This window comes from Syngnathus leptorhynchus, chromosome 2, assembly GCF_054491065.1.
Source record: "Syngnathus leptorhynchus isolate UIUO chromosome 2, UIUO_Slep, whole genome shotgun sequence".
NCBI lineage: Eukaryota > Metazoa > Chordata > Actinopteri > Syngnathiformes > Syngnathidae > Syngnathus > Syngnathus leptorhynchus.
Genome location: NC_141196.1, coordinates 1,276,367 through 1,298,476, shown reverse-complemented (window position 1 = coordinate 1,298,476; position 22,110 = coordinate 1,276,367). Strand labels below are relative to the sequence as shown.

General features: G+C 43.6%; 1 protein-coding gene across 1 annotated transcript in view; it reads right to left on the bottom strand.

Moving 5' to 3' along the window:
* Positions 1 to 5,865: 5,865 nt before the first annotated feature.
* arap2 (ArfGAP with RhoGAP domain, ankyrin repeat and PH domain 2) overlaps positions 5,866 to 22,110 on the bottom strand; it is a 50,717-nt gene continuing 34,472 nt past the window's right edge. The window contains exons 16-33 of the mRNA XM_085906485.1: positions 19,799 to 19,943; positions 16,803 to 16,905; positions 16,418 to 16,616; positions 15,341 to 15,404; positions 14,574 to 14,737; positions 14,287 to 14,499; positions 13,725 to 13,830; positions 13,433 to 13,580; positions 12,987 to 13,064; positions 12,381 to 12,455; positions 12,050 to 12,167; positions 10,933 to 11,061; positions 10,346 to 10,482; positions 9,467 to 9,549; positions 8,255 to 8,290; positions 8,116 to 8,179; positions 6,703 to 6,819; positions 5,866 to 6,506 (exon numbers count right to left, since the gene is read on the bottom strand). Coding sequence (XP_085762611.1) covers positions 6,264 to 6,506; positions 6,703 to 6,819; positions 8,116 to 8,179; positions 8,255 to 8,290; positions 9,467 to 9,549; positions 10,346 to 10,482; positions 10,933 to 11,061; positions 12,050 to 12,167; positions 12,381 to 12,455; positions 12,987 to 13,064; positions 13,433 to 13,580; positions 13,725 to 13,830; positions 14,287 to 14,499; positions 14,574 to 14,737; positions 15,341 to 15,404; positions 16,418 to 16,616; positions 16,803 to 16,905; positions 19,799 to 19,943 — 2,222 coding nt within the window. The 3' untranslated portion in view covers positions 5,866 to 6,263. The remainder of the gene's footprint in view (positions 6,507 to 6,702; positions 6,820 to 8,115; positions 8,180 to 8,254; positions 8,291 to 9,466; positions 9,550 to 10,345; positions 10,483 to 10,932; positions 11,062 to 12,049; positions 12,168 to 12,380; positions 12,456 to 12,986; positions 13,065 to 13,432; positions 13,581 to 13,724; positions 13,831 to 14,286; positions 14,500 to 14,573; positions 14,738 to 15,340; positions 15,405 to 16,417; positions 16,617 to 16,802; positions 16,906 to 19,798; positions 19,944 to 22,110) is intronic.

Below are 22,110 nucleotides of genomic sequence, written 5' to 3'. Positions count from 1 at the left end.
TTGAAGTATCTTCTTTTTTTTTTTTTCAAACAAACTGCTCAATGTCCCCATTATCGTAGAAGCGAATATAATTGTTGATGATCTAAACATGGCATTGCACTATTTAGGCAAATGAAGAAAAACAACATATGCTTAATCATTTTGATACTCACAGTTGGTTTCCAAGGTGTTTTCCCAATCGCCAGGCCTGGTGGGAAAAAAACAAGCTGGAGTGAGTGAGCAGGTGAAAACAGAAGAGAAAATAAGCAAAACAACAAGCCAGATTACCGACGGGAGTCTGAGTAGGAGTTTTTATTATTGTTTATCTGGCTCTTCACCCTTGCGCTCCTTGCATCATTTTTGTCTTTAGCTGCAATATTAATGAAACATCCATCAGCCGGCTGAGACTCCCAAACACCATCTCTCATTACAATGATGCTGCGCAGGCACTAAAATGTCGGCGGCTGTTTTATTTGTCGTGCAGGTTAGATCATTTCATCGCGTGTGGCTGTGGAATCAAACCTTTATCATCTGGGGAATGCCTCCTTGAATTTCCTGCCTGGCTTTTAGATTGTTGTGTGAAAAGAGGTGCTCTAAAAATAATTGATCATTACATTTATTCATTAAGCGTACAAACCAAAAGGAAACACCATGACCCAAATTGCGCACCTTCACAAACCAGGCCCAACTAAGGGTAATTAAGTAGAGAAGGGAAAGAAAAAAAAAAAAAGATAGGCTGGATAATTCCAAGGACGGCCGCAATGAACGGTTTGATTCCAGACAAATGCGAGGAGGGAAAACAAAAAGTGACTTTTGATGTTTTTTTTCCCTGCGAGAACAAAAGACAGGAATTAGCGACGGAGAACAAAGACTCGGTCCTCTTTTTAATCACCGCCGACGACTGCAACCAAAGTGACTGGAAAACAATCAAGCGCTCATGCTCGCTATTGTCGCCATAATGCTACATGCTAGTCAGACTTAGCACAGCAGAAATGGGAAAGCTTTCCTCATCACGACGCACAGACGAGCTACGATCGGGGTAGCGTGTACGTACTGGCCTAGGGATCTTCGCGGTAACCTTCAAGGGAGAGTTTGCCATTTTGAAAATTACAATGTCACTGCTCTTAACAATTGTAGCCATTGCTATCGGGCAGAAATGATGCTAATTGTATTTTTTTTTCCCCAAAAGTGCCTGGGTTACTTTGCGCTAATTGTTTTTGCTAGCCTCACGGCCAGTTGCTAGCAAACAGTTTATATTTCTATATATGTTTATATGATATATATTATTTCTCCAGAGGTAGCTTCTTAAAACTCAGTGGAGGGCTACATGAAGATTTTACATTTGATCATCTGGCTTTTCACGTCATTCATTCATTGAGTTAGCTTTAATTAAAAGCTAAGAGTAGCCTGAGGGTCCATTAGGAAAAAAAGAGAGGGGGAAAAAAAAATGGTAAAATCACATCAAGTGGGAGTTCATTGTGTCTTTGGAGAAGGGATGCTCAGTATGAGCTGTCGAGCTCTATTTTTGAAAGCGGCCTCATTGCCCTTCATTATGCATGCCATATTGAACCAAACCAACAGGTAATCAAGGCCAATCAAATATTCATTGGGACGCGTTTCCCTGGAGAAACGAGGAAGACGCACGAGACGGAAAACACAAGTATCTGTGAAAGTCGACAAAGAAAGGTGAACGCGACAGAGCTTGCTTTGTTTTCTTTTTAGCGACGCCGCTATCTCCTAGCAACAGAGGCGTACTCGCTCGGAATCTTAAGCCCAACGTTACATCTTAAGTTTTTCCACATCAGAAAAAGTAAGACGCAGGTGCGCTGTTTTGCTGCATCTTCCTTCATCTTTAACTTTCAAGCGGTAATTAGCAGCCAAAGTCAATTACGAGAAAAAAAGATTTTAAGAAAAGAAGTTGTGTTTGATAAAAAGAGTAATGAGATTTGTTAAAAAAAAAAACGACATTGTTTAATTTAGTCGTGAAAGTGTGCGATTTTTAAGCTTTCAAGAGAGAGAGAGAGAGAGAGAGAGAGAGAGAGAGAGAGAGAGAGAGAGAGAGAGAGAGAGAGAGAGAGAGAGAGAGAGAGAGAGAGAGAGAGAGAGAGAGAGAGAGAGAGAGAGAGAGAGAGAGAGAGAGAGAGAGAGAGAGAGAGAGAGAGAGAGAGAGAGAGAGAGAGAGAGAGAGAGAGAGAGAGAGAGAGAGAGAGAGAGAGAGAGAGAGAGAGAGAGAGAGAGAGAGGGGAAAGCAATACACAGGTGCGCTGTTTTGGAACAACTTCTTTGTCTTTCAGGTGCTAATTAGAGGCCATTGTTGTGCTAATCACAAATCTCACTCACAAACGCGGGTCATTATCTCGACATCGTAGGGGGCTTGGGGGGTTCGCAGACCGGCTGGGGAAAAGATTTGATCACCATTACGATAGAGTTCAAAGCCATACAATGTGCAACGGGGCAGATTGGATCTTTTTCAATCAATTTGCATATAGAGGGTTTTTAATATCAATTATGAGATGGGATTGCACGATTTGTTTCATGCCGGCTAATTGCGCCTCGCAGAATTGCGGGCACATGACTCCGAAAATAGCTTTGAGGCGAGACCCCGTGTGAGCAAAACATAATCGAGGCCAAACTGGAAATGGCCAAGTTCAAAAGTGGGTGCGAGCGCGGGAGGGGGGGAAGCAAATTTAACATGCTTGTTGTCTCCCGTGAAATATCGTTTCATCCCGTCCATCTGAGCTGCGCTTTTAATAAGGGGGAGGCCGATCGAAGTGACAAGATTTACAGGCCATTAAGCGACACCGGCAGAGGTCAGCCCATTTTTCTTAAAACACGTGCCAGGTGATTCTTTGGAGGAGATAGTGCTGGATTCAAAATAGGGAGTCTCGTGGTCATTTCAATTCAAGCGGGAATTAGCTTGAGGGAACCAACGCCAGAACATTTCTTCAGAACTTTGGCTGAGTCTCGAAATGGGTTCGACGTTCCTAAACGATAAAAATTCAAACTGATCACATTTAGCGTGAGACGAACAATCTATTACATTTAAGTCTGGCAAGCAAAGTAGCTGCTGTAACTAACATGCTAAGGCTACAGGAGCTAACATGCTAAGACTATCCGAGCAATGCCTGCGCCAATTGTTGCTGATCGCATTTAGCGTGAGACAAACAATCTGTTACCTTTAAGTCAGGCAAGCGAAGCAGCTGCTGTAGCTAACATGCTAAGGCCAAAGCAGCTAACATGCTAAGGCTAGCCGAGAAATGCCGGCGCCAATTGTCGCTGAAGTATTGTTATCAACCTTCGCTTCACAATCACGTCAGTTAAGATTTTCATCCGGGGTCGCCGGAGTTCATGTTGACGCACCGCGGCTCGAAAAATGACTTTTATGAAATAATAATAAAGCTCCGTGATTGGCGGCTGGTTGAGCCGCGTGACTTTGCGACAAGGGCACAAAACTCAAGCCGGGCAGCACGATGAATCTTTAACAAGCAAATGTTTATTTTCCTGCCTTGCAGCGTAGCAATTCTCTGCCCGGCGTTGTTGATAACCTCATTTAGGCCAAACAATCCAAAGATGAAGGTTACTGCGGAGGTAGTGGCGGCGTAGATTCACGTTGATAAATAAATAATGGACTCCAAATAAAGACTACACATAGTTGAAGCATGCCAAATTCAAAACGGATCTATACCTGCGCCCTTGATGCTACAAATACTTTGGTTAGTTCAGGCAAGTTCTTTTTCTGACAACTTTCTTTGACATTGTAGGCTGTGCAAATGTCGGAATGTTTCTGGTTGAGCGATAAATGACGATCAATTGGAATAATGTCGTAATGGCAATTGAAATGCAATCTTCATTGTATTTAAGTCAAAGCCATCAAGCGGAATTTCTACCAGTGGTGGATGGTCAATAGAGGGCGGTAGAGCGCTGACCTCGTTCACGTTACTCCACCGCTACTAGGGTTGGGAAGATTCACCGATGTGCATCGGAAAATCGATACAACCCGTAAGATGCAGCTGCATCGTATCGCACTGGATCGCATTGTTTTAAAATGAAATTGTACTGTATCGCAGGAGATGGGAGAATCGTATCGCATCTTAGCATTGGCAATTCCGTGAATCGTGAATGCATCGAATCGTTGGCGGTGTATCGAGATGCGTATCGTATTTCGTAAGATTTCAGCTACGTATGCTCACCTGGCAGTCCTTTGCACTTGGAGTTGGGGCTTGGATCCCCGTCCGTCCGTCCGTCCGGCCATTGCGACCGTATCAGCGTGTCCTTGAGCAAGATACTGAATTCCCACTTTTTCCTGAAGCTGCGTCATCAGGAAGTGAAAGAGGAGTCAGTCTAAAGTAAGGAAGGTAGAAAAGTCAAAAGCCATTTACCGTTTGCACTCGCTGCCCTACCAAGTCGTTGATTGGAAGTTGGCAGGTTGTCGCATCCTCGTGGGCCTCGCCGGACCTTCTCGGCTGGTCAGTGACCTGCGGAAAGCTCGTAAGCACTCGGAGATAATCCTTGTTGTGGATTTCAGTTCTGTTAAAGCCATGCTCTTGAAACAAAGAGGGCTAAATCGAAATATTTTGCCTCGATGAAAAAAAATTGACCACAATGGTGACGATTACCGTCAGATCCAGCAAATCCCCGATTGTCAGATAAGTCGCAGCAATTATCTGGACTAGTGTTCCGAATCCAGAAGCGTTACCGTCGTGCGTGATGTCAACATTCAGTCCAGACCATCTGAAACGTAAAGTGGGCTGAATCGTGAGGGCCTTGAAACTCTCACAACTGGAATCGGAAGCTAGGAGGCACGTCCCAAAGCACGAATGCTATCATCAAAGATACGATTCTCGGATTTCCCTGAATGCAACTGTAGCCGATAAACCAACCGGGATTTTCGAGGTGACCTTCTCTTTGTGGCGACGCTCCCATAATTCCACTCATCGCGAAATATGAAAATGATCTACGTATTTTCTCCCATGCGCTTAATTGGAACGTCTGCGATTTTTTCCTCCTTTATTAGCTCTTCGTGGCTCGCTGCTTCCTCCGAGTGGCGGCGGCCGGCGGGGGGGGGTTGGACGCTGACTGATTGAGATTTTAAAGCCCGGATCCCGGCGGAATTGCCCTGGCGCGGGGCTTTTAATTAGATAAAGCTTGGACATACACTTTACAGCCACGTCAAGCTAAAAGGCTGCGCGTGTCGTAAATATCAGTCGAGACATTAATAGAATCGAGATTAGAGGGCGGGAAGTGTAGATTGGTGGGGGATGGGACGGCAGAGGGACGACTTCACTATTTATAGTCACTCACATAGACGACTCCATTAATGTAAGACCTCGCCTTACTGGAAATGCAAATTCATGTCGCGTACATTTTTGGTTGGTGGCTGATTCCCATTCTCAACCAGAATTTTATTACTTTTGGATTTTTTATTATCGTCACTTTGGATTTCATTTTGGCTTTAGTTTATTAAATTTTCATTCGTTTCTGTAGCAGGTTTATTAGTTTGTATTTTTGATTTTAGCTTTATTTTAGGTGGCTTTTTATTAGTTTCAGTGTTAGTTTTATTTTTTATACGTATGATGTATTTGTCGATTGCGAGATGGGGAAAAAAGGTCATTAAGTATTGCGTAATAAAGTCAACTGCAATCTGAAAGACATCCAAACACAATCAAGAAGTGCTGCCTCGGAAAGAGCGAAAGCTAAGGTGGTGACTGCCTGCAAGCAACTCACTCTATAAGGCACCGGGACCACCAAAAAAAAAAAAATCTAATCAATAATTCATGGCCATGTGACAATTGCCTACGTGTGCATTTTCAGCATGCTGTGTGCATTATTGAAGACAGAGGCACCACTTTAGTCATTCATCCATTCATTCATTCATTCATTCATTCATTCATTCCGGGAGTTTATTCAAATGCTTGGCCATCGGAGTACAATAGGAAAATAAAAATGAGGGCCGGAACTTATGATATTAGTTGAATACCAATTCTGAACCGCCGTGTCGGGGTTACATTACATTTTCCATAGGTGCAATGATAGTTGCTAACATTTGGAGAATAGGAAAATTTATTTGACATAAGACACTATTTCATGTAGAGCAAAACTATGGAAAGAGCGTAAAACGTTGAATCTTGAGACAATGTCCAGGCTTGACCAAAAAAAAATTCAGTCTTGAACGAGGTCATTTGCCTCCTCACCTAATCTGGGGAGTGACGTCGTATCCATTTTGATGGCATCCATCGGAAAATGTCTCGTCTGTTCACCGAGCGCCAGGTCGAGTTGAGCAAGCGTCACTCGGCGGCGGCGCCGCGGCCCGTCTTACTCAGCACCGAATTCAGCTCGCTCAGCAGATTGGGAGGCATCTTACCCTCGCCGCCCCCCGGGCTGGGCCTCTTGCCAGCCATCTGAAGGCTACTTTGCCGGGAAGTGGGCGGGGCCTGCTGGTACGGCTGGCGAGACGGCTCCATGACGGAACGCGGCCGCGGGATCGCCGGCTTTGGACCGTCGGGTAGGGAAGTCCTCCTGTTTGTCACCTGAGCACAAAAATCATCACCGCCATCATTTGGATGGATGGATGGATGGATAAGTAGACAGAGAGACAATATATCTTCATCATGATAAATAACAAATAGATCCAAAAAGAAATCATGAGATCAAATAAAGAAATAAATGGATGAATACGTCTCCGTAGGCCAAACGAGCAAGTGGAAGCTATGCGCTCCAGCTCACCTGTGTCCTTGAAGCGGAGTTTCGCTGCAGGCGCATTCTGCCGTCCGCCGCGGCTCCTCCGTTGGCAGACGCGGCCACGCCGGCCTCCCCCGAGTCCGAGCTGAGGTCAGAGCCGAACTGAGCATAGAGAGAATGATGAAAAGACCATTCGGGATCAGCGACGTGTTTCCCGCCTGGCGCTAACCCTTTTGACACCTAAAAGCATCTTTTTTTTTTTTTTTTTTTTTTTGGGACCTGCCTTTGGACGTACACGCCAGCCCACACGCCGCCGTCAATTGCACCTTGCTACAAAATGATGTTGCTTCGTCGCTATGGAAACTGTCACAGAAAAAAAAAATGGCTAACAGGTAAAAGTGGAGGAAAAGGGTAAAAGTGCTCTTGGACGGATTTTGGAAAAATGTCCTCCTCTAATTGACTCAGTCCAAAAGTGGGGGACAAATGAAGCCTAATATTTTGGAAGAACTGACCATTTATTTTACAATTGTTTGTTTACAAAAAAAGAAGTTATACTACTTTATAATTGGAGTCGTCCAGCTCAATCGTCACATTTTATTCTCCACATTGTTTGGTGGTAGGCACAAACCTTATTACACATTTTCGAGCTTATCGGTGCGGCAGTAATATTCGTCGTTCTTCGCTAGAGGACAAGGAGTATATAAAAAACAATCAGCTACTATTTGATTTTCATTGAGTGAATTTTGGGCTTAGTATCCTAACATTTCAGCACCATGCCAGATTTACTCATCATCACCCAAGTGAGTGCTCCTCCCCAATGCTTTCGAAACAGAAAAATTGGATTCCCCTTTCGATTAATCTCCATTTGACAACGTTGGCCTTTTTGCTTGCGAGGGCGGTGAAAGGCTTTTACCCAAGTAAGCACCTGTGATGAAAAACACTTGAGTTCCCATAAAAGGCGTCTGGCGAGGCAGAGCTGGGGGGGGCTTACACTAATGAAATGTCCACACGCAGCCGTGAAAGCTCAAAAGCCCCATCGGCTCGGAGTTATGGAGTCGGCGACAGGAAGCGCGTCGGCTCACAGTCAAAACAAGAAATAGGATGCATCGCTACAATAAAAGATAGTTCACTTGAAAGTGGCACCATTCCATTCAATTCAACGCGATTGCGATTGGATTCGACATGGGGCGCTTCAGGCTGAGAGGACATATATATATATATATATAATATATAAAAATATATAATACTACATTAAGAAAAATAAAATAAAAATATTGTATATATAATAAAATATATATTAATAATAAAAATAAATTGAATATTGTATATATAATAAAATATATAATAATATATTAATAATAAAAATAACATTCTTTCTCTCGCTCTCTTTCTCTCTCGTAAAACGGTTGGTATTGCAAAGGGTGCCTAATTTGACCATTTCTTGATGCTGTTCATCACCTTCATCCCGATGATGTCGGTGACCCAGCCGAGCTGCTCCTCCTTCGCCTCGCAGCAGAAATGCCTGCAACGGACGCCCGCCTCAACCTTCAAATTGGTTGCACACATAGACCGTTTTCGAATTGTTGAGCTTACTCACCACTGCTGTTTCTTTGTGTAGACAGTAAAGCCCCAGCTGTTGAAAGATGGGGCAGAAAGTCATATGAAGAACAAAGAAATATTTTCATGTACCTATGTATGTTGTCAGTAAGCAGTGGTGGCTGCAGGCCACGTCTTTATTCACGAGTGTGTGTGTTGCCATGCACAAAGCGCCAGAGAAGAACACTTGGAAGGGAAAACAAAAGAAAGTCATGAAAGGTTCATATGTAAAAATATACTTGATTTATATTTCTTTTTCCATTACTCCCCCCCCCCCCCCCCCCCCTGGTTGTTGTCCTTGAGTTAGGGTCAGCATTTGCACACCATGTGGTCATTATGTTATGGTGTTATGTGCACAAATAAATAAATAACAGTAAACAACAATAAATAAAATAAAAATAAATACGGAATATGCCAATTTTTGTTCATTAAAAAAAAAAACAATGGCACATATGTGCACATATAAATAATAACAAAATGAATAACAGTAAACAATTAAAAAAATAAATATGGAAAATGCCAATTTTTGTTCATTAAAAAAAACAATAACCGCTTTAATGGTCTGGCTAATTAATTTATCAGGAAAAAAAATACCCTAAGAAGGGTTTGTTTTGCACCATCTAAATTCAATATAATTAAAATAATGGAAAATTTGGATGGAAAAATAGTTGGCTCCAAATGAATTCGAGAATCAAATATGCCGCTTGTTGTGTGTGACTCCAATTTGCAGTGTCCAAACTTAAAACACGTCAGTCACACGCAAGACGCCTGATATGCCAACGGGAGCGTTGGCGTCCAGCAACTAACGAGGCGAAGGAGGAGGGAAGACTTGGCCGGCCGGCCGGCTTGAGAGCAGCCGAGGAGCGGCGCCGCGTTAAGTTGAGCCGGGCCTCTCTCCATCGCTCGCTCGCTCACTCACGCAGGGAGAGCGAGTCGGGCCTAATGAGCTAGTGGAGCGCTGCCCGCCCTCGCCGCCGCTCTCTCGCTTTTCTCGTCTTGCTTTCGCCACCTCCCGCGGCCCACTCGACAAGTCTATGATGACACGGCGCCGCATCACTCTTCCCCCGCTCCCATCGCCAGCCACTCCACCCCCGGGTTGCGTGATTCACACAGAAAAGCGCTCGCCTCGCCGCTTCCATTGCAACCGCGGGAGCAATCGTCAGCCATGATTCAACGGCGACGATGGAAAAGCGGTGCGGCGCGGCGGCCGTACCTGCTCGGGGGCTTCAGCTTCTTCTTCAGGCCCAGGTAACATTTGGCAGCCTTGAGATGGAGCTCCTTCTCCGCTTTGGTGGTCTGAAAAACACAGACATGTTAGACCTAAAATAAAAAAAATAAAAAAAATTCAAAATGTAAAAAAAAAATACAGCAGAAAGTGCCATATGACAGATAAACAAAATGGAGCCCAGAAGACCAAGGTGAACTCCAAGATGAAGTACGCCGAAAACTACAGAGCGGCGGTGGCCATGACAGCAAGGCCGCATCCTCCTCCTAACCGATCCCGGTTCCACGCACAACAATTTGCCCATTATCACCGAGGCCGAGAAATCTCAACGAAGCGCCTCTCGTACCGCATTTCGCCCAATAATTAGCCGCATTCTTGTACGGGGAGGAAAGCTTGACGGGAAAGCGCCATTTTGCCGCCGTAGCACCAATGCGTGACTGCGCCTTCATCAATTATTAACACTTCCTTACACGGCGTTTCAACTGCAGACACGTGGTGGGAAGAAAAAGCCTCCGGGGAAGGCTTGCCGCCGGTCCTTCCCAATCTCCAAAGCGCTATTTTTGTTTTCTTCTTTGTTTTATAGGAAGTCAGCAGGAATTCTTGTGCTATTTTATCCAAAAACTGAAATAACATATTCCTGTCACCGGGGGAAATTGAACCGTGAGAATTTAGGCGAGTCTGTTCCGCCCGTCCCCATTGCATTTTTTCTTTTCCAAAATCAAGTTTCCCAAAAGAAGATACGGCAGGTGGAAGTCAGCACGCCGTGTTTGAATGTGAAAATCCGCGGCGGGGCGAGTGTTTGCCGGGGGATGCGGCGGCAGATTAGGCGGGAAATGAAAAAAAAAAAAAAAAAAAAGTGTGGCTCACTTTGATATCTCTGTAGAGCAGCAGCTTGTGGGCACGCAGCACCACAAATTTGTCCTGGAACTTGTGCCCAGAGAGCAGCTTGGAGCAGCCGTCGTTGAACTTCAGATAGCCCCGCTTCGCCGGCCGCTTGGGCTCCGCTTTGTGGAAAAAAACGGGAAACGGAGTCAGTCGTCACACGATTGGCTGGTGAGCCGGATTGGCTGGCGGCTGGATTTTTCTTTTCAAAATTTCTGCCTCTCTGATTTGACCACATTGAAATTTTGATTTGAATACAATTATTTATTTATTTAATTATTTATTTGTTCATTTATTTATTTAGCCTTTTTTTTTTATTTGTCCATTTATTTATTTATTTATTTATTTTTGAGAAAATATGGCACTTTAAAGTGTTATTATATTTAATTGATTTATTTCCTCCTATTATGTTTTAAATATGTTCAAAATAAAGACTCATCATCATCATCATCATCATTCAGCCCTACTGGTGACCGGTCCAGAAAAAAAACCTCACCCCGAGGTTATCTAAGGTCACAAAAACAAATGAAGTAAACACCACCAGAATAAAAACAATATTTTCACAAACGTACCTTTGTCCGACGTGTCTCGTTTGGCCTCGGCAAACTTCTTCAAAACCAGAAAAGCCGAACTGGGACAGTCCAGCTCGCTCCACTCCAACACCTGCTCGAGAATCTTCTCGCTGTGGTGCAACGGCCGCTCTGTCCCGAAACAGAGCAAATTGTTTCCGTGGGCAAAGACGAGCCCGACCTCAGGCGCCAAATTGCTGCACTAATTCCAATTAACTGCAAAACAAAATGATGCTGTTCTCTCTCTCTCTCTTTTTTTTTTTTTCCTGCGGCAGGCAAATTATCTTGAGCGGATCAAGATAGGATTGTAAAAACACACTGGTGTGCAAAATAGAGCTATTATCTCCTCCTAATTGGTGAACGGGGGTGTAGCACCATCGGCACACTGCCGACTTTTTCCAAACCGGGGGAGAGCGACAACATATTCAGAGTGCCGGCTTTATCAGCTTTGGCATCTCAGCAGACAAATATTAGCTGACTGTTATCCGGGGCCGTCCAGGGGTGCCAGGAACTTTCAACGTTTGGAACGTTCCATCGGAATTCATGAGAATTATTGGGAATAAGATTTTTCCATTTTGTTTCGACATTATTTGCTTGAGAATCTTTGATTTTTTAATTTCAATGAAATCCTCAATGAAAGAAATCTCCAGCACAGGCACATTATTGGGAAGGAAACATATTTTGGGTGAAGCGTGGGAGTGGGAAAGGGAGGGGGGGGAGGGGGGGTTAGAGGGGGTCCGCCAGCTCAGCAACTTCACGACCGAGCTCAACACAACAGCGACATAATCATGCGAGAGGAAGTGGGTCAACTCCCCTCGCACGCTCCAGAAAGGAAAAGGACGGCCCATGACGAGGGAATTAATTAATCGGCGCGTGTGCTATCATCTTGCATTACGCCGCAAGATTAATGTTCTCACCGTGAAAGAAAAAAATTTGGACAGAAAGTCCAGTAACCATAGGAAAAATGAACAACAACAAAAATAAGACTCACTGACCAATAGTGCTACGTGGGCTCCCTCTAGTGGTATGCAAAAAAATAAATCGCTGTATTACATGCTACTTTCGTTTAAAAAAATGATCAATGTACATACAAGCAAAGTTTGCATTTACAAAATCTTACCCAGCTCGCCATTCTCGATGACTTCAAATGTGGTCCACGCGTCGCCGGCGTTAAAGGGGACGTCGCGCATGCTCAGCGCCGTCTCGGCCAGCTCCGCCGAACGCATGCTGGGCCAAACCTGGTAAGTGCACCGATAACAGGCAGATTTTTTTTTTTTTTCAACCTTTGCTAAACTAAAATTCAAGTTCATGTGATGCAAAATGCCCAAAGCATATCAGTGGCCACAATATCCGTTTGCCTGAGGCAGAGCTGCACTGTGTTTGTTTGCCGATTTATAAAAAAGAAAAAAAAGACACGCAATAGTGGCCATTTTACGGCCGTGTTTACGCACCTTGATTAGACAGCAATTCTCCGGCTGTCGCTTTTCCAAGTACACCTCAAAGATCAAGTCCCCAGCTGGTGAGAACTGTGGCCAGAAATGGGAAGAAAAAAACATTTCTTAAAAGTTTCATTTATCATTCGGGGGACCCAAAAAGAAAATCATTTGATTCAAGTTTGTATCATTTCAGGCTTCAACCTAATTGCCCAATTGATTGGTTATGGGAATTTGATTTATCCGAATGGGTCACAGAGGGCGACTCCAACATACCAGAAAAAAATAGCAAGATTGAGAAAAAAAATAAATAATAATAATACATCAATCAAACGTTCAGTAAATAGTTTCAGTTGTGTTGGAAGGAAAAACATGCCATTTTATGGACTGTCATTTTTTTGTCACCAGCTGGCGCCGCCGGGCATGACGTCTTTGGCAAAATAGGTTAACAGCCACAAAAGCCTCATTCCGCACGCTCCCGCCTCCTCCCACCTCATTTCCCGGAAAGGCGCCGGGCCGAAAGGCTGATTCGCCAGATCCCGATGCACGCACGCAAATCAATACGCAGGCGCACACAAACAAAACCCGAGCGTGGCTGATTTCCATTTGCTGAGATTGACTTACCGTGGTGTCCTTTTTGTCATTCCAGCGGGTGATGAAACTATTCTCTCTCGCCATCTGTTGCACCTGCTCTTCATTGACCTGTTGCGAGCGCATCGGTCGGGAATCAATTCAGAGTCGCTTCGGGAGGAAACGGAGAGGAAATGGAAGAAAACGCTTTTCCGAAAAAAAAAAAAAAAAACAATTTTCGTGATTCACGTTTGCGGCAGATGAAAAACAACACCGAGTCAATTATCACCACTCAATTCTGTGCCATTCTTTCTTTCGTGTGTTCTTTAAAATGCAAATATATTGAATGCCAACGAGCCTCGATGAAAAAAAAATATATATATATCTTGACAGGCTCTTTTTTTATGTTGGTTAGATTTGTCTGCGATGGCTCCATTTGCGTTTTGTCAACATCTTCTGCTCAGCCTTCAGTGACATCACAAAAGTCATTTGGCACTCACGCCGAAGAGCGTAACGTAGTTGTCGATGAGGTCACGGACCACGCGGATCTCCTGCGCCGTCTGCCCCTGCGTCTGGAACAAGCAGGAGGAGAAGACCGAGGCCAGTTTTTCACTCGGCATACCGTTCAGGTGGCAACACTGTTGAATCCTGGAGGACAAGACACAAAGGGGCTCTAGTCCAAGTCCACTTCATTTTTTCAAATTGGTGTGAAAAATAATACTTATCTTATCACAGAATTGACAAAAGCACAGAGATACGGACTCGTCGTCACAGAATAAGAAAAATCAATACCTGTACAGGTGTTGGAGCAAGGCATCGAGGGTTGCCCTGTTGGTTTTAGGCAAACTTTCAATAAAAGTGGAGTACTTTTTCACTCTCAGGCTTTCTTCCTCCTCATCTTCACAAAAAAAAAAAAAAAAACATATGCCAGAGGTGGGCGTAAGTCAAAAGAAAGTCTCAACTCTTAGCCTTCATGTTTCAGGAACGCCGCAAGTTACTGTGGTAAAAATCGAGTCTCCACCAAATTGGAGAGAAAAACAGGTGTGCTGTTTAATTCATAGGTGTCAAAGTCAAGGCCCGAGGGTAAGATACGGCCCACCAAATCATTTGCTGAGGCCCGCGTCGACTAACTGTAGATCGTGTCAATACTAAAATTACAAATTATTTTCCCCTTTTAAAAAACTGCTAGAATTTTTTTTATTTAGTCTCTGATTTCAAAACGTTTGTTGTGTAGCCGATCCCGTATAAGGAGCTGACTGTCATAATGGCCCTCGGAAGGAAACTATGAGTACAATGCGGCCCGAACAAGTAAAAATTTTTTGAAGAAATGATGTTTGAAGTGTCGGTCACATACCCAAAGCCGCCACCCAATAGGGATAGAGCTCCTTGGTCAAGAGCGCGTCCTCCGCTTGCGAGAAGAAGCTCTTCAGAGTATCGGTCACATCCTCCAGGTGGCGCTCTTTGTCCCTCAGTTTGACATTGCGGGCATCCAGGGTGAACTCCTTCAAGAGTTGGGCCACTCCTTTGGGATCGCCCGCCTGCTGGTAGACGCCCTGGTGGCATAAACCTGCCGACCGAGCGAGCGACGGACGGGTGAGCAAAAAAGCCAAAAGAAAATGAAAGCGGATTTTCTCAACTAACCGTACTGCGTGACGAAAGCGATGCAACTCTCCACCACGATGGGAACGCCGTTTTTGGTGAGCTGCTGGTCACCCAACGCCTTGCCGTCATTGCCGGCCGCCTGCGTGATGGCCGAAAGCCACAGTTCGAAATCCAACGTGTTGAAACCGTGGATGTAAATGGTTCTGGAAAAAGTTTGGGAAATTAAAGTGATGCATAAAAAAAAGAGACCCCAAATGATCTCTAATGAGCAGGGCAATTAAGAAATTGGATCAACATTTTTTTTTTTTTGCGGCTTTAAAACAGAGGTAAGTATAATTCTTGCTAAGAGAAGGACAAGAGTGCCTCTAGTGGTGGATTTTTTTTTTTTTTTTATTTACCATGAACCAAGAAAGAAGCCAATTGGACTGAACTTTGCCAACAAAATGTATCCACTGCCAATGTTGGACAAATATGTTTCAAGCAATTCAAGTTGAAACTGTTTTGAAACTTGTATGGTCAGCAGGAGAAATAAATCAAGTTCGGGCCGAGGCAAATACCGCAAAGCAATACTTGTTTTGACTAATATCATTGCTATTTGTTTTTTCTGTAAACAAAATATGGGGGGGGGGGATCAATTGAAATGGGGTCGTTTATTTTCAACTCGACCCAACTAAGAGTTCCCCATGAGGCTTTATCAAGAACATACAAAGAAACGGCAATCAACCAGACAAGCTCCAAAAATGGCCTCGGAAGCTTCTCTGCCAAATGCCTCAATGAATTTTTTTTTTTTTTCCCCTGCAGCGTACCTTCCGCTCTCCACCATCAGCAGCACTTGGATCTTCTCCTCGCCCTCGGTGTGGGTGGTGACAGCTGTAGCGGGCACCAAAAAAAAAAAAAGGCGAGCAGTAAGCTAGCAAGAACTGACAAGTCGAGTCGACTCTTGCTGAACTCTGAGACGAGCCAGTCCTAAAATTGCTTCTTGAAATCTGACTTTGAGTCAGGTCACGTGACTCCACCTGTGGGATTTGGACCACGCGGATGATGCGAACTCCAGAACAAAGACGAGGATGACGAGGATGCTGCGGATTGGTTACTTGCGGTGTTTGTAGATAAGAAAATGTATAAAAATGTCAAAGTCATCAGAGATTTAGCACAGTTAATCACCGAGTGTCTGAAAGCGTTAAGCCGATTAGGCCGTTTTGTGCTGCGGGGGGTTATACAGATCTAATTTGCGCCCTATTAAAAGCTCCACTTAAGCTGTCTGGCAGGGGACTGTTTGCTTGTGGCAATTTTCAGGGAAAGGCAAAACAGCTTGATGAGGTTGCCGCCACAATACGACATTAGCAACTTGACCAAAACCTGCATTTGGAATGATTTTGAATGATATAAACTCATTCAGTGCCATTGACGGTTATAGACGTCAAAGATATTAATTGGGTTGGTAGTGAATGAGTTAAATGAGGTGGAATAGGAATTAATGGGGTTTTTTTTTGTGGGGGGGGCTGGCGGAAATTTACCAAGGTGATTTAAATGTACTGGAAAATTTAAATGTACTGCGAAAATTCAAAACGGATTATTTTGTAGGAATTTTTTGGGTTGAATATGTTGATGGGAATTTGGAGAAAGTTGAAGATTGTTCCCAATAGGAAACGGTTGGATTAAAATGTATCTTTGGAAAATGGTAAATCATTTGAAAGAGAAAAATAATAACCTGCAAGTTTTGAAAATTTTGAAACTGGCATGGCGTGAATCGGATTCATTATGTGGAAGTAGATGCATCTCAAAATGAAGGGCAGAAGAAGAAGAAATTCATTAAATCTAATAAATAAGAAATAAATGAATGTTGATGTTGAAAGTTTTTGGCAATGACGCCGCAGCCTTACTGAGCTCCTGCAGCTGTTTGAGACGAAGCACTCCCTCATCTCCTTCTTCGTGGCCGGGGCCAAAGTGCAGGACGGATCCGGCCAAGATGAACCAGCCCGTCCTCCAGTGGTAGAGGTCGTGACCCTCCTTGTAAAGGAGTCGGCCGATGACTTCGCTGTTCTCCTGCACCAGAGCTTCCGCTTTTGGTGGCACTAAGCACTGTCGGGGTAAAAAAAAAAAAAAAACATGGAAAGAAAAACATCACCTCGTTCATCGCTTTCCTGTTACTGCGCTAACTCGGCAACACAGCAAAGCAGAGAGGTGGCACATTTGCGTAGGAGGTGATTATGCCATGAAGAAAGAGATTGAATACAAGTGAGAGAAAAAAAGGAGAAGGGGTCTGACCTTAGTCAGCGCCTGGATCCAATCACGTAGCGTGTCCTGCGTCTCGGCGCCGATGATGAGCGCCCGCGCCGAGCGCAGGTACACCTCCGCGGTGAACACGGCCCTGCCGGAGAAAAGGCAAACATCTATCAAATGCTAATGTGCGGACATTTGCATTGGAAATACTTGGAGCGGTCAAAGAGGTGAGCCCCGCCCAATCTGCTGATGGAACAATGGCAAGTCCCATGACAACCGGGTCAGTCATTTGAAATTTACAATGCAGAGTTACCAAATTGATGACAGTTCTGTTCATGCTTTGGTCCAGAATATCGGCAAAAAATGTTGATGGTTGTTTTCTAAAGTAAAAGAATATGTTCGCAAATGAAATCCTATATTAACTCTGGAGAGGCTGATATTTCAAGGATTTGGAATTTTTTATTTTATGATTATATTATTTATGTATAATTTCATTATTTAAAAATATTATTATTATTTATTTATTGAATTATTTTTTCTGATTGTTGGTTTATTTTTTGTTTGTTTGTTGTATGGACTTATATGTGGCACTTTAAAGTGTTTTTTGATTTGTTTATTTTTCTTTTTTGTTTTGGAAGTTCAAAATAGAGATATCAATCAAATCAATTTATTATTATATCATTTTATTATTTTAATTTTAATTAAACACGGGCTCCAAATAATCATAATTTGGTCCATTAATTGATTCATTTATGTATATTATTTCATTATTATTTATTATTTTTTCATTTTAATTAAATACAGACTCCAAATAATTATCATTTTATCCATTAATTGATTAATTTTTTGCTCAACGACTTAGACATGAATTTGTTTCATTCCACTTAAGTCGTAGCCAAGAATTAGTATACGGTGGCCCCAAGTTATCCCTTTGCGCAATGAAGCAATATTTTCCCGTGTCATGTCTGAGGCTCTCTGGACGTTAGCAATCAGGTGCAGAAAGCTTCTTTGTTACTTCTTGGCCGCCGCCGCTGCCGCCGCCTCCTCTGCGAGGCGAGGCGCAAAGGCCACACTCCAGTTATCCTGCCGGTTAACTGCCGAGCGAGCGGGAGCTCGTGGGAGTGCGGCCAGCAGGCCCGTTCGGTGCCTGGTGTCAGGAGAACGGGTGTTTACGTGGCCCCGGTGTGACCCGGCGCCGCCTCCGCACCAGGTGCGCTCGTTAGGAAGGGGCGGTCCTGAAGGCCCTGCAGTGATGGACGATCGTGACGGAGGGAACGAGAGGACGGCCGAGAATTAGGAATGATGTACGATTGTTATTTGCTGGGCACAAATTGGGTCAAATGTGAAGGCAAAATTGATTGGCCCCCAGATGGCCAATCAAATCAAACATTTGGAAATTGTTTTTTTTTTTTTATTTCTTCATATATGAATGTCACCTTTAGTTTTCTTGTGCATGTTCACGCCTGTAAATTCTCCATGGGCTTTTGTCCCCTTGGTCATCCCGATACGGAGAGCGCCCACATTTGCTATGCCGCGCATTTGTCTCAGGCCGCCGCCGGCGCCGTGAAACTCAGAGTGGACCGAGTGCAAAGCGGGGGGGGGACAAAAAAAAAGGTCGCTTTCGCAAAGTTTTTAAGGAGTCTGAAGGTCACAATCGACTGCTTTAAAAAGGCGGCTGCTTTGAGGCAAAAGGGAGGAGAAAAAAAAACTTATCAGCTGCCGACATGCTTCCTATGCATGCGTCCCTCTGAAGTGGATTTGTATTATTCATCGTTTTTTTTTTTTTTTAGGGTCCGAATTTTATTTCCACGTCCTCTGCGGCGTGCAAAAATGACCCCAACGCTGCCATGCACCCATAGACTGCCGACGGGACCGTGTCATCTACTTACGTTAATATTCATGATCCGAAAAACTTTCAAAAGCCAATTACTACTCTCCTATTGACGGACAATTAGCAAACGATTGAGTTTGCCTGTTTGCTGTTATTTCGCAAAGGCCGAAGTACTGTCTAATCTAAAAAATATAGCTTGGATGAACTACGTTGAAATGAGTCACTTCAAATAGTGCTTTGCCGCCATCTTGTGGCAACGATAGGCAATTATCAACCGTTTTAGATTTAAAACGATTAGCAAAATTTGCGTTGCAAGCGTGAGATGGTGGCTAGAGAACAATTCTCCCAAAAAATAAAGTACGCACAGGTGCTCGCTTCAAACCGTTTCTTGCCAATCCCGGTTGATGTGTACCGTTAACTAAGCATAAAAAAAATGCTAGCTCAATGCTAACACACAATGCAAAACACCAGAGACCAGCTCACAAAACTAGCCTCAATGTTGCGGTCATTTTAATCCTTTTGGCAAAGGATATTTGCAGAAGCTCAAGATCACAATTTGTTTTTGGTGTCTGAACTTTTTTTTATATTTTGTACTGTAGTCCTACTTAGGGGGGAAAAGTGTATGTGTGTACTTGAGGTGGTTCCTTGCTTGTTTGTCTGTCTGCTCCACTTGCAGGAGAACGACTCGAAAAGTTTTCCCGCAACAACTTTTTTAACTGGGGTGGTGGCGGGGTGGGGGGGGGTACGGGTTGCCAAAGTAAACAGGAAATACGGCACTCGTAAAGCCCTGATAGGTCAGCGTTAAAGTGAATCATGCGCCAGCGAGCGATATGCTAATGCAACAAGCGTCGCGTGGAGGAAAAATGACACTGAAGTCTGTGTTTACTTGGTTGGGGGGGGGGCGGGAGTAATTTGTGATTTACATAGGCAGTCAATTCTGCCGCAGTCCAATAAATGAGAAGAAATGCTTCCAAGTGCCTGAGCTGAGTGTGCACTGTGGGAATTAGGCTTTTAAATTGGTTTAAATGTACGTCAGGTCTGAGAAGCGTGGTGGGCAAAGTGTGGCTCGTGGGCCATATGCGGATCGCTACGGTGCTTATTCCGTTTCAAATTTTTCACTGCATCAACTATCAACTGCAACTCATCCATAATATTTTGTAAAGGAAAGAATTTTACGTATGATCTTTGGATTTTACGCGTGCGCTCGTACCCTGCCACGGTCATGGTCTCGGCGTTGCCGATGGCCAGGCTGACCACGTCGTCGACGGCCACCCTTCCGGCCGCCGTGGGACTCTGCGCGCTCTCGTAGTAGCTCAGGAAGCCGCCCTCCAGCGTGCACCAGCGACGCGCCGTCTCTGCAGAAACGCAAACGTCATCGGTAGCGGCAAAACGTCCAAGAACAAAAACGATGCTCGCTAACATGCTAGCAAGTATCACTTTGAAGTCGTTTCATGCTAGCGGTTGATGCTTTGCCGATCGACTGTGCTGCTACTGACCGGTTAATAAATGTCAAATTAGGGTTTGTAAGTTTAGGATTACTGTGCTCCACTTTTAAAATCAAAATGACTTTTCAAAACCACGTTGAGAAAAAAGAAAAAAAAAAAGAAAAACTTTTTGAATTGATGCCACACAGTTCCCGCGCCGGTCCCTATCAAAAACACATTGTCGTCTTTCACCAGCGTCTGACTGGGCAAATTACACATCCAATGAGAATCAAGTTCACACCTAATTTTGGATTTTCAAAGTGGTCTGCCATCTGTTTCTTGGGCTCTTTGTTGTGCTGCAAACAAACACGCTCACACAGAGAAAAACAAACTCGGCGCGCTCCACCGGCGCCCCAAACCTCCCACTGTATTGCTCTCATGAATATGCTAATTCTTGCGCGGCGCTTGTGAAGAAGCGGATGGCGTCCCAATAAAAGTGGCTGCGACTGGCTTTGTCAAGGAAAAGGATGTGACAAGCACAAGGACGCCGTTCACCCTTGCACCGACTCTCAGTGCGGCACTTGAATATGCGCCGCAAAAGAAGGGAACAAAAAAAAACTAAATGCTTCTAGGACAATAAAACACAAACAGCAGCCACAAGAGAGTCATCATCTCCGGGCGGCGCACGGAACAGGAGGGCCGTACTCCCGGAAGTTTTTCGCTCGAAAATAGAAGATAATTCCACTTTCATGTTGAAAACGTTGCGCTTTTGATTTGAAAAAATATAACTTGATTCTCAGAATATTACAAATGACTCCGGATAAGCGGAAGAAAATGGATGGGTGGATGGATGGCTTTAGAAAATAAACATGAGGCTCATTATAATGCATCAGATTAAAAAAAAATATTTGTCAAATCATGAATATGCACGTGTTTCTTTAATATTAGCACTAATTTAAAAAATTCGGAATACGATACATAAATACAGCGACTAACTGTGAAACAAACTAAACTCAAAACTATAGCCAAAATTGCTTTTTTGTCAACCTACATAAAAATTTTTAAAATAATTAAAATAATAAATAATAAAATAAAGAAATAATACAAATAGTTATATTAATATCAGCAATAATCTAAAAACCTTTCTCAAAATATTACGACTCACCTCCATTAACTGTTTTCTTGAAAAAAAAATAGAGTCATTTTTCTTCAACCTCGAACTCATTTCTTTTCAAAATGTACAAAATGGAAACACATTCCAAAATTTTAGAATGCATTTCAAAAAGACGCTATGCAACATTATCCTTGCAATACTAATCTCAAGAATGTGATGACCTTTGACCTCAATCGTAGTATTCCAACAGCATTGTTACAACTTAACTCTCAAACTGCCTCAAAAGTGCGTGATTTTGTATATGCTACCTTTTGAAAAATACTTTTTTTTTCCTCAAAATTTTTTTATGAACACTTTTGCTTTTAAATGTGACATGACGTCAAAATTATACAACCATTTTTCTGTGTCTTTTCCCATTTGTGAGTAAATGGGGCAGATTTTTGTTATTTTATGATTGTAAAAGTGGGGCTGGCTACTCGCTGGGGCCTTTTAAGAAAAAGAATAAAAAAGTCTGCTCTTTGAGACTAAAACGCCAATAGCTGCCACTAACGAGTCATCATCTCAGAGCGGGCAGGCGTGCGATATTTCAAAGCGCCGCCAATGACCGTGCGCTTCGCTGCAAACATGTCCCCAGATTGTAGCGCTTTTAGCCAAAATGTCACGTCCATTTTTTTCACTGCTCTCTAAGTGCTGGTCGCGTGCTCATTTTGCCTCGGCTCCCTCCGTCCCCGTTCTAATAACCAAATTTGTAATAATCACCGCTCTCCCGCCGCCGTCATCTTAAGAGGCGCGCTTGATTTCCCAACAGCTCTGTGCCTGGTCTTATTAAGGACTTTAAATTATGTATGAATGGGCAAGTGGAGGGTTGGTAAATGTGCCCACCAAATTTGCAAAGTACACACGTAACGGGCAAGGCCAAATGTGAACATTTTCAGCCCTGATTATCTCTAAAAGATTATCTGGAGGGCTGATTTTTTTTTCCTT